We start from the raw sequence: 11,945 nt of genomic DNA on the forward strand, positions 1-11,945 counted from the left end.
GTTTTCAGAGTGGGTGCATAGAAATGTATTTTTAAAAATCTTAGATTTGGATATCTGAGGTGGAAAGGTGATGTATGTTTTTAAAAGGGCACAGATTATATAACTCATTCTAGAGCGGGAAGTGAGATGTGTTATTATAATCTTGGTGTGCATAACTTCTTTCCAAATGCTGCCACGTGTGCATTATTTACTTGACCTGAAGTTGAACTGCATTAAGACAACACTTTAGCACACATACAAAATGATAATTACCTCCAAGATCACTAAGTATGCATAATTTAAATGATTAAAAACAATATTTATTTGACTGACCTTCCAGTAATCGAGATGGCTTGTTTTATGTCAGTCGATTTAAGTCACACTTATCTATATAACTTTATTTTGAGTGTTTGAATCCTGCTCACTGCCATTAATAATCCTGAATGGCAGAAAGTGAGTCACTACGAATATAGCTTTACCTGAGTACATGTTCTTGCATAATTTAGTGTTTTGACTTATCCTCCATGATCGATTAGTCTTTATTGTATAGTAAACACCATCTTCCGTCGTCTATTATTGGTTAAATGTGCACATTCTTTGTAAAATGAAGCATTTTTATTTCACCATTCAAGGAACTAGAAGTGGCTTCTCGAAAATCATGCAGGCGAGGGAATCAACGTCCGGAATTGAGCGACACAGACCGGAAGTGAGGCCATCTCGATAATTTCCGACTATAAATAAATTCAAACTACGCACATTTTACTTTAGTCACATAAGCCAAATAGTTACCTACTCTAATATGAAATACATTTCAGGTGTACGTTAGCTTCTTTTATACTGTTTAAAAAAAAAATGCTGTGACGTCCACATTCTAGGTTTCAAAAAAGTTTTATTGTGCTTATGATTTATTTGTTTACTTTTAGTCAGAAAGAGGAGTAAAACAATATATTTTTAGTTGATTTAGATATTAAATAAGTTGTTTTGTAATGGAATAATTATAATACGCGGGTTTTAACGGTCGGTTTAAACATCGACCGTTACATTCAGTGGTTACCGGGCAACACTGGTCGTCAACTGGCCTCTTCGCCAATCACAGACCGCGATATTGAAAACGAGCCAATCAGAGGCGTCGATTCGAACAATCGTCCGCTCCGCAGAGATTTACCCCGGAAATGGAGCCTACTAGTTGCTCGTGGATAGTAAACCACTTTTGAGCTTTTTAAGTATTAGTTTCTTTGTTGTAACATCTCGGAAGAATGAAAACCCGGGATCCACCTCCGCCGGTTCACGTGCACGTACCGGAGACGACCCCTGTGCACGTGCACATGAGGAGGAGTCCGAGCAGGACCCCGCAGGTTACTGGAACTAGTTTATTAAACTGGAAATACTGTTACTTTATTTTGTAATGTGTGAAAATCACAGTAGCGGAATAAGTACACAGGTCTGTAAACAATACCGTGATGTATAAATATTCTACTTCAAGTAACATTTTAATTGTTTTCGAGTTAAGTCAACAAAATGTATCTATGCAATGTATATTATTGATGAAAAAGTGTCACTGTTAATGTTGCAGCAGATAAAAATGGACCTAATTGTATAAATAATACAATTAGGTACATTTTCTGCACAGAGATATTCTGCCCAGAGATCAATACAGTTTTATCTTAATATATAATTACATTAATTTGTTTATTATTATTACGAATCTGCAAAGTAGCCAAAGTTATTCAATGTAGTGGTATACAAAATACATTATTTCTCTCTGAGATGTAGTGGAGTGGCAGAAAATAGAAATACTATATATAAAAAACAAATTACTACATTTAAGTGGCTACTTTCCATCAATGGATTTGTTAGATTCCTGTTAGTTACAATACGTTTTAATATACTTAACAAATAAAAGAGTTAACAATTAAACAGAGTAAATGATCACTTAATGTTGAGAGTTTTATGTGTTTTTGATTTCAGAGTCGGACAAACGATGCCCAGGTGAGGGGCGATGGAGGGAGGCCGAAGGTGCGGACACCATGGATTCCTCCAGGAAGACTCTCCAGCAGGAGAGACGTGGACTCGTACAAGTGTCAGGTCTCTCAACGCTGTTTACGTCTCACTCCGAGAGATAAATAATATTATATACGCTGGGAAATGTCCTCTTCCTTTTAACACAAATATGTTCAGCGCCCCCTGGTTTGATTGCCGGTACTGCAGATATGTTTATTGATTATTGCACTTGCCCTGTCGCACATTTTTCTCATTTGAGTTCTGTTTGTTTTGCGTCTGGTGATCAGAGAAGCAGAGCGGGGCGTCGATCGGAAAGCGGCGTCGGACGTCACCGCGACGATGACGACGAGGAAGAAGAGCTCGCAGCGGTGTCCAAAAATCTCAGCGTCCTCCTCAGAGAGCAAGACACCGGGCGCCATCTGCAGATGTAAGAGTCTCAAAACATATTGCTCATATTCAAAGGAAACACACACATGTCAGAGTGAAAACTAATTATAGTTCAGTACTTTTTTTTTCTCGGAAGCTTTTCGTAGACATGTTTTTTGTTGTTATTAAAAACAAAGGTGTTGTATTTTCTTATCGTATCTGCTCGTATCTTATTGGCTTCCAGGTCTGATGCTCGGGGTCGACCCAGAGACACGGACGTGCTTCTGAGGGCGCTCGTGGAAACGGAAATCGACGGCGTGGCAGTAGCCAATCAGCTGACAGCCCTGAAGGACACCATCGACAGCCTCGCTAAGGTAGATCCGGAGGTGGGATGAATGGATGGATGGAGGCAGTGTCGGAAACGCACCAGGGCAAAAGGGCGAGGTCAAAGCCCCCGAAGAAATATAATGTTGCCCCTGATATCACTAGAAGGGCAACAGATGCCCCATAATAAGATAATTTAATAAGATAATTTAATAGCTTTTAATTTGTTCTTTGTTGTGTGTCATATCTGTATTGCCTGTACTAGGTAGGTACACACACAAAAAATCACTAAATATAATTTTGAATAATACAAAAAATAAATTATAATTGTTAATACAAAATGCAATAACAATAAATAACCACAAATGAATAAGAATACAATATGTTTATCATATTTTTGTTTAAAAAAATCTAGGAAAACACTTTGAATCTGTAGACTACTGCCTAATAGTCTTGTCATTTTTATGACCATTGCTCATATACTGTAAGCCTAAATAAGTATATTCATTATTTTTGAACAAAGGTTCAATATTATTTACAAGTTAAAAAAATGCCCCCAATTTATTTTTTAAATGCCCCTAGAGTTCAGTCAGTGGGGGAAAAACTGCCCCCTAAAAAATAGTAAATTTCGCCCCCTGGATGGAGGCTATGATCATGGTTTTATTAATCCGTCATTTATTTTTTATTTTAGGACAAGCGGATGTCGAAGCTGCACGCGGCGTCTCTGGGCCGGCAGCAGGAGTCGCTGCTGGAGAAGATCGAGATGTTCGACGACACCAACCGGAGCCTGAGGGAGCTTCTCAGGGAGTGGAGCGAGCTAGAGGTACGGGAGGCGGGAAGGAGACAACGGTCCGTACGCTCATGGAAAACCTGGAAGAGTCATGGAATTAAAAAAATGGTTATTTCCAGGCTTGGAAATTAACTTGAAAAAAATACAAAAACCAAAGTTTTCGTAAAGTCATGGAAATGATGTTTATATTTTCATTTACGCTGAGTTTTAAATAAGGAATATGCTTTTAAAAGAAAGTCGTTCAAAATGTAAGCCGGCATACGCTCTCATATGAGTGAACGCACCTTAACTGAAAAGTTTGGTGGCCATAGCAACGGTATCTCAGGGTTAATCCACCATGCCAGGGAAGGGTAGATTAACATGCTTGGCTACATATGGAAAAACACTCAGTTTAAATGACATTTTATTACTTTTTCATGTACACACAGAGATTTCACAAAAATGTTGGTCCTGGAAATTTTGTTTAACGTCCTGGAACCCCATTGGTCAACATGTGTATGAATCCCTGAAGGAACAAATCGAGGATAAAATGTAAATAATTCTCTCCTGACGTGTGCGCGCTGTGTTTGTGTCCTCAGAGGGAATCTTTGCTGTGGCGGGAGCAGAAAGACGCCCTGAAGAAGAGACTGGCTGACAGGGAGGCAGAGAACATGGTGAGTAACTCACCGCCCGGTCACATGACATGATGTCATCATCACCGGACATCTGAGATACAAGAGTCAAGATTGAAGTTTTTACTTGCCATTTGTGCAGTCAAGACACATTGGAAATAAAGTGCAGGGCTCTGAGTCAACAGTTAAGAAATAACACAATAAGAAAACTACAAAATATAAAAGAATACACTATACCAGTGGTTCTCAAATGGGGGTATGTGAGATTGGTTTCAAATATATTTAAAGTGAAGCATCCATTGAAAAAAACCTTTGAAAATAGTTAAATAAATATTTAAAATAGTTATTTAATAAAATATAAGTGTAAGTTCATAAACTGAAATGTATGTATATTATATACTCATCTTCCTAAAACACTTCATATTAAATCTTTTTTTCAAAACCCAGAATGCTTTGCACTGGTCAGGGGGGACTTGGCTGGAAACAGGGGGTCTACATAACTCAGAAAAGGTTGAGCACCGTTGCTCTGTGGTGCTATGGACAGTTTTTGGACACTCAAGAGACGCTTCCTGTTGTTTCTGCTCCTTCCAGAGACTCTCGGCTAGACTCGCCCGCAAGGAGCACGAGGCCTCGGAGCTCACGGCGCAGTTGGACATCGAAAAGGTTTGAAAACTTCAGACGAGTGATGATGATGCACATTGACCCCGGTGGAAGAAAAAGTCGATGTCTGTCACAGTGAGATGGTTCTCCAGAGTCAGCGGACACATTTCAGTCACCTAGAAAAATGAATAGGAGTTTATAAATCGAGTGCTATATATATATATATTTATATTTATAATATTTTCTCCACGTGGCTCTCATACAAGGACACATAAATGTCAGGCCTGGACTAAAATGACGACTCAGATGCAGAGGATAGAACGTATAAGCCCACTTTATTGAATTCAGATCCTCTTTGAGGAGTGACAAAATAAATTGGCTATGAAAAAACTCACTAAATAACTAGGGCCTGGCCAGATAACTTGCGAAAGAAAAACTTCCTGATAATGAAGGTCTAATCTAAACACAAAATCACTCCAAACAGGAGGACCGCAAAACGGCTGACAAATAAAACAAAACGAAGCTAAACTAGAAACTTTACAAACGAAAAATCACTCTCAAGGAGGAAACAGAAAACAACTTACGTGGTTTGGCAATACACTTGGAAAAAAATAAATAATAAATAAATATACACTTTTATTAATCCCCAAGGGGAAATTAGTTCTCTGCATTTAACCCATCCTTAGTTATTAAGGAGCAGTGGGCTGCGGTGAAGCGCCCGGGAAGCAACTGGGGGTTCAGTGCCTTGCTCAAGGACACTTCGACTTGCAACTAATGGGGAGAGCGGGGATCGAACCCACAACCCTGCGGTTGCAGGACGGCCCTCTTACCCGACTGAGCTAAAGCCACCCCAAAAGCCACCCCAAAAGAGACTATGGCTGTGGCAAAAGGCTTAGGTGCACGGACAAGGAAAAAAACTTTGGCACAAGACAAAGGGAAGACGCAGATGATAAGCACATGAGGGTAATGGGGAACAGGTGGAAACCATCAGGGATCAGGGGAGACAATCAGACCGGTGACGCATGAGAAAAGGCAAGTGACCTGAAACGAGAGGGGGAGTTAGGCTTCAAAATAAAACAGGAAGTTACGAGACAAAAACCCAAGACAAGACAAACCTCCTCTTCAACAAAATGTCACACATAAATAAATGAAGAAATACGTGTAGACACATAAATAGAGACATAAATAAATGAAGAAATACAGAAATGTAGAAATAGATTTATTTAATGATGTCCGGTTTGGTATAACTTATATTTATTTATTCCTTTATTTATTTATTCATACATTTATTTAAGCATTTATTTATTTATTCCTGTATTTATTTATACATTTAAGCATTTATTTATTGATTCCTGTATTTATTTATACATTTATTTAAGCATTTATTTATTCCTGTATTTATTCATGCATTTATTTATTTATTTATTTATACTTAAGACATTTTAAGTCCTCCATTCTCTGACGTTTATCTATATTCTCCAGAGGGAGGAGAGGTTGACCCGCGGACCTCTGGAGTCTGAGCTGAACAGAACCGAGGCCGAGCGAGTCTGGCTGGCCGCGCAGATTCAGGTCGGTGGACGACACGGTCGCGATGTTACGGATGATTTTAATACTTTCACATTTAAAAAAACCTAGAGAGGAGGCTCTGAAACGGGCTGCAGCAGAGCAGGAGCAGGTTTACATAAATAAAAGATAAAAAAGCAACTAATGCAACAGTCAAGAAAAATAAATATAAGAGTGAAGATTGACAAGATGTGAGAAAACATGTGCATTATTTTATTTATTTAAAAAAAATTAGAGTTCTGCTCAGTTTTGTGCAGGATAAATTAAATGGATTATTATTATTATTACTAAAGGTCAGAAGCTGGAGGATCAAACTCCTGCTGCATTATTAAATGAACTTCCATCAATTCTTCATTCATAATCCTGAAAGTAGCATATGAAGCAATATATTGACAAAGGGACGGTGATACGGAACTATGAGAAACATTATTATTGTAAATAATTGCACCAGTAATAATGTAATAAAAGGTTCTCATGTATTGTGTTACCTGGTCAGGAAGTGTCCTGTCAGACTAGAGAGAAGGAAATTAAAGACTTTATTATTTAAAAAAAAAAGTTTTACCGCCACAGTAAAATTCCTCCATTGAAAATATTTCTTAATTGAAAGTATGGCGACCAGGTAAAATGTACTAAAAGTTAAAAATGAATAATTATTTAAGATTTAAATGTGCAGCTGATGTCACATTTAGTTTCGTCTGAAACCGTAAATTATTAAAAGCAAAGATATCTGCCGGTTATTTAAATAGTTAACTAATTATTTGAGTTGTACTCGCATAAAAATATTAACAACTCATATTTTAGGAGCTCTTTGTATGTTTTTGTGTGTTTTTAATTCGTAAAAGGAACTCGAGCTGTCAAATAATTAGTGAAGTATAAAGTAGAATATTTACCTCTGAAATGTAGTGGGAGCGTAAAGTGTCACGAAAAACCTACTTGAGGAAAGTACAAGTGTTTGTGTGTGTGTGTGTGTGTGTGTGTGTGTATAGAGGATGCAGCAGAGCCACGAGCGACAGCAAGAGCAGCTGCTCGCTCTGCAGGAGGAGCTGCAGACTGCGAGGCTGCGGGAGGAGGAGGAAGAGGAGGAGGCGCACCACCACCACCACCAGGAGGCGCTGGACCTGCTGACCCAGCAGGCCGAGCGAGCCCAAGAGTCCGCCAGGCAGCTCTCCGCAACACTGCAGGAGAAGGTCCGGTATTTAAGAAGTAACCCTGGGTCTCTGGGCCCGCCCACAGACCACCTCCTCTAGATGATGAGGAGAACCTTGTCTCCTTTTGTTCAAGGAGTCCCAGTTGGCTCTGACTCGGTCCACGTCCAGCGACTGGTGCCTCCGCCACTCCCAGGAGGCCTCGGCCAGAGGTCAGCTGGAGGAGCAGCGCTCCGCCCTCCAGCTGTGAGTCCACCTGAAACCCCACCATGTACAACATGGTCACATCCTACTTATTTCTGGAGGCATTTTTTTATTTTCTATAATGCTTATTATCTAGTTGAGAGGACATGTTTTATTAATAATTACCTTAAATGTATTAATAATGCCCTAAATGTATTAATAATTACCTTAAATGCTGCAACTTACACTAAGTAATTTCAGAATAAAATGAATAAAGAGTTAAGTCCAGAGAAGCGGCATGAAGATATGTTTCTATGAATTATGAAAACATAAAGTTGTATTACTCACACTTTTAATGTCGCCGCTTGCGCCACAGTCAGGTGACTGAGCTAAACGCTCAGCTTCAGTCGGCAGAGGGGAGGAGTCGGGCGGAGAGGGAGGAGCTCCGGGATCACCTCCTTCACATCGGAGCTGAAAACGCCTCCACGGAGCTGGACAACCAAACACTCAGGGTACCTTCTGAAAGTGATAGTTAAAAACCAATTTCACAAATCCGTGTGGAATTTGAAAATTGGAGACGCTTTTGAGAAAATTTATTCGGGAAACGTGAAATTATACTTTAATATTCAGGTGGATCAGTTACATCACCGTTGTTTTTATTTTGTACGTATGCACATGCGCTTCAGAGAATGTATGGTTGTAAATAATTCTGATCGCCGAGTGTTTACGTGCATTCATTTGGTTAGTTGTATTTATTTTAAGTACATTTTCAAGAAGCATAAATATATTTTTTTAAGTGCTAGATAGAAGATTTGGAGCATTTGGATTGTTTCATAAGGGCTCTCAACATGGCGGAGGAGGTGCTAACGTTGCTAACTGGGGTGAAAGTGTACGACGGAAATATTGTTCCAATTTTCTCTTGTTTTCTTCTCCTAATGTTTTCATCTCGTTCGATTGTTTCTGTTTCATTTCTCTAAAACCTTCCTCATCTTCAGGCTGAGCTGGCGTCCTCCGAGGAGAAGCTCCGCCTCCTGCAGTCTGAAGCCCGTCGGCTGAAGTCAACGATCAAAAAGCACGAAATCCTGGCGGAGAAACACAAGATGAAGGTAGTCCGGTTCTTTATCCACTTCCTGTCCTTCATCCACTTTCTGTCCTTCACCCACTTCCAATTCTTCATCTACTTCCTGTCCTTCATCCACTTCCTGTCCTACATCTACTTCTGTTTCTTCATCCACTTCCTGTCCTTCATCCACTTCCTGTTCTTCATCCACTTTCTGTCCTTCATCCACTTCCTGACCTTCACCCACTTCCAGTTATTCGTCCACTTCCTGCTCTTCATCCACTTCTTGTTCTTCATCCACTTCCTGTACTTCATCCACTTCCTGTCATTCATCCACTTCCTGTTCTTCATCCACTTCTTGTTCTTCATCCACTTCCTGTCCGGGTCGAACCTCGTCTCTCCGGACGTCTGTGATGGACTGAAGGACGAAGGGTTTCTTTCATGCGTTGGAGAGGACTTAAAGTACATTGTGTGCCTCCTCCTCCTCCTCAAGCTCCAGCAGGTCCGCCTGGAGTCTGAGGAGAACCGCCTGAAGCTGGAGGAGACGCGGGAGGAGGCGCGGGAGGATAAGGCGAGCCTGCAGGTGGAGGCGGAGCGGGCGAGGAGGGAGCTGCTGGGCCGAGTCCGGGAGCTGGAGGCGCTGCCCGATCGGCTGAGGAGGGCGGAGCAGCAGCTCCACGGCGCCCGGCAGGAGGCCGACGCCCACGAGAGGAGGAACGGGGAGCGCAGCGCGGCGCTCGCCGAGGTCAGACACAAGGTACTCGAACCACCGGTCTGGACTCTGGGGGCGAAGGTTCAGAGCTGGAGGAGGACTCATAGCTGATGGGGAAGGTGCTCCTTCACAGGTGGAGCAGCAAGGCGCTCAGCTGGAGACGTTCCAGCAGAGGAACGTCCTGCTGCAGGAGGAGAACCAGGTTCTCAAGGAGAAGATACACAACGTAGAGAGGTACAGACCCTGAAAGACCAGACCACCTCCTCCTGCAGGAGCTAGAGACTACAATAGTTGTTTAGCCTCTTTGTAGTTGTTTTTGTCTCTTTGTAGCTGTTTTGTGTCTCTTTGTGGTTGTTTTGTGTATCTTTGTTGTTGTTGTTTTGTGTATCTTTGTAGTTGTTTAGTGTCTCTTTGGAGCTGTTTTGTGTCTCTTTGTGGTTGTTTTGTGTATCTTTGTTGTTGTTGTTTTGTGTATCTTTGTAGTTGTTTAGTGTCTCTTTGGAGTTGTTTAGTGTCTCTTTGTGGTTGTTTAGTCTCGTTGTAGTTGTTTTGTGTCTCTTTGTAGTTGTTTAGTGTCTCTTTGTAGTTGTTTTGTGTCTCTTTGTGGTTGTTTAGTCTCGTTGTAGTTGTTTAGTGTCTCTTTGTAGTTGTTTTGTGTCTCTTTGGGCAGCACGGTGGCTCAGTGGTTAGCACTGTCGCCTCACAGCAAGAAGGCCCTGGGTTCGAATCCCGGTCGTCCCGGTCGTTCCAGGTCCTTTCTGTGTGGAGTTTGCATGTTCTCCTCGTGTCTGCGTGGGTTTACTCCGGTTACTCCGGTTTCCCCCACCATCATAAAGACATGCACCGCAGCCTCAGCCCGGTTCGTATGGATGTGAATGAATGTTGGTGGTGGTCGGAGGGGCCGTAGGCGCTGATTGGCTGCCACGCTTCCGTCAGTCTGCTGATGTAGCTTACCACCACCGGGATGACTGTGTGTGTATGACTACTGGACTCTGTAAAGCGACTTCGGGTGCCTAGAGAAGCGCTATATAAAATAAATGATTATTATTATTTGTAGTTGTTTAGTGTCTCGTTGTAGTTTTTTAGTGTCTCTTTGTAGTTGTTTTGTGTCTCTTTGTGGGTGTTTTGTGTCTCCTTGTGGTTGTTTTGAGTCTCTGTGGTTGTTTTGAGTCTCTGTGGTTGTTTTGTCTCGTTGTAGTTGTTTTGTGTCTCTTTGTGGGTGTTTAGTCTCTTTGTAGTTGTTTAGTCTCTTTGTAGTTGTTTAGTGTCTCTTTGTAGTTGTTTTGTGTCTCTTTGTGGTTGTTTTGAGTCTCTGTGGTTGTTTCGTCTCGTTGTAGTTGCTTTGTGTCTCTTTGTAGTTGCTTTGTGTCTCTTAGTGGTTGTTTTGAGTCTCTTTGTTGTTGTGTTGAGTCTCTTTGAGTAACATGTTGTAGGTGAAGCCAGAGGAAACACTTTAAACTGTCTCTGAAGAACAAAATACACATTCCAAACTGCAGCTGTAGATGTGTCTGTTGACTGTTGTCTGTTGTCCTGCAGGATGCTGGAAGACACGAGGCTGGAGAACAAAGACATGTCTCAGGCTCTCCCGCTGAAGGAGGCGGTGATCCGCAGCGTCCAGCAGCAGCTGGAGGAGAAGACGCGCGAGTGCAACATCACGTCCAGACAGCTGCAGCAAAGTCTGGACGACGCACAGAGACAGGTCAGGACAAGTCTTCTTTCTCCGTGTCCTCGGAACCAAACACCAAATACTTGTAAATAATTGTATTTATAAGCTATATATCTCCATAAACTCAAATATAATATTGAATTAGCCTACTCTTTGACATCGTTCTACTAAGGATATTAAAAGAAGACTTGAATTCACCAGGGTTTCAACAGGGTATAACGTAACAGGGTTTCCCTCCCGCAGGTGGACGGCAGCATGCACAGGGTTTTGGCCAAAGAGAGAGCGTCTCAGTCGAAAGCCTCGGACCTGCAGAGCCAGCTGAGCCGAGCCCAAGCGGAGCAGGGTCAGCTGCAGAGGAGCAAGGAGGAGGTGCGTTGTGATGCCCGTGGTGTGTTTTTTACATCGTACGTGCAAACGGTGGTTCTCATGTGTCGTGGTTCTTCTTTTCAGATGGAGCGTCGCTTCCAGAGCCAGCTGCAGAACATGAAGGAGCGGCTGGAGCAGTCGGACTCCACCAACCGCAGCCTGCAGAACTACGTCCACTTTCTCAAAAGCTCGTACGGGAAAGTGTTCGGTGACTCGCTGCTCGCCAGCTGAGCCGCAGGCTTCCATTCAATAAAAACGTTACATTATAGTTTCTTGACATTTATTTAAACGCTCTTGTATAAATAGTTACCTGCATATACTCTTGATTCAGATGGCCTTTTTAAAAAATGTATCTTCCATCTTTCATGTCAATTAAAAAAGTTTTTTTTGTTACCTTTTCAAAAATGTATAATTGTGGTTTCTGATAAATAATAATAATATTCAAAGGAAGTCTCACATTTGATTTCTGTTTTGAATTAGAAATACTAAATATATAAATAAAAATATGTGTCTCATGATTAACTGATAATTCAGGACCTTCTTGCTAATTCTGAAACCTATAACAAATCTATGTATATA

The 11,945-nt window shown here is 41.5% G+C and overlaps 1 protein-coding gene across 2 annotated transcripts; it reads left to right on the forward strand.

Annotated features, from left to right (window-relative positions):
• Nucleotides 1-1,152: 1,152 nt before the first annotated feature.
• odf2b (outer dense fiber of sperm tails 2b) lies at nt 1,153-11,634 on the forward strand. Of its 2 annotated transcripts, none has more exons than XM_056418231.1 (17): nt 1,153-1,334; nt 1,948-2,064; nt 2,268-2,407; nt 2,591-2,720; nt 3,362-3,493; nt 4,039-4,113; nt 4,663-4,734; nt 6,154-6,240; nt 7,221-7,421; nt 7,516-7,625; nt 7,939-8,074; nt 8,558-8,668; nt 9,116-9,379; nt 9,468-9,568; nt 10,871-11,033; nt 11,244-11,369; nt 11,451-11,634. In XM_056418231.1, the coding sequence occupies exons 1-17, from the start codon at nt 1,236-1,238 to the stop codon at nt 11,595-11,597; spliced, it is 2,211 nt and encodes a 736-aa protein (XP_056274206.1). In that variant the 5' UTR covers nt 1,153-1,235; the 3' UTR covers nt 11,598-11,634. The 2 variants fall into 2 exon arrangements, with proteins under 2 accessions (XP_056274206.1, XP_056274207.1); XM_056418232.1 differs by lacking the exon at nt 1,153-1,334 and adding an exon at nt 1,335-1,420.
• The last annotated feature ends 311 nt before the right edge of the window (nt 11,635-11,945 follow it).

The sequence above is a fragment of the Pseudoliparis swirei genome, chromosome 7, assembly GCF_029220125.1.
Source record: "Pseudoliparis swirei isolate HS2019 ecotype Mariana Trench chromosome 7, NWPU_hadal_v1, whole genome shotgun sequence".
Classification (NCBI taxonomy): Eukaryota; Metazoa; Chordata; class Actinopteri; order Perciformes; family Liparidae; genus Pseudoliparis; species Pseudoliparis swirei.

What these genes read in the sequence shown, in the direction of transcription:
- odf2b (XM_056418231.1), top strand. Translation starts at nt 1,236, where the DNA reads ATGAAAACCCGGGATCCACCTCCGCCGGTTCACGTGCACGTACCGGAG. An exon ending in CCGCAACACTGCAGGAGAAG is followed by an intron (nt 7,422 to 7,515) that starts GTCCGGTATTTA and finishes CTTTTGTTCAAG; the next exon opens with GAGTCCCAGTTGGCTCTGAC. An exon ending in TCGCCGAGGTCAGACACAAG is followed by an intron (nt 9,380 to 9,467) that starts GTACTCGAACCA and finishes GCTCCTTCACAG; the next exon opens with GTGGAGCAGCAAGGCGCTCA.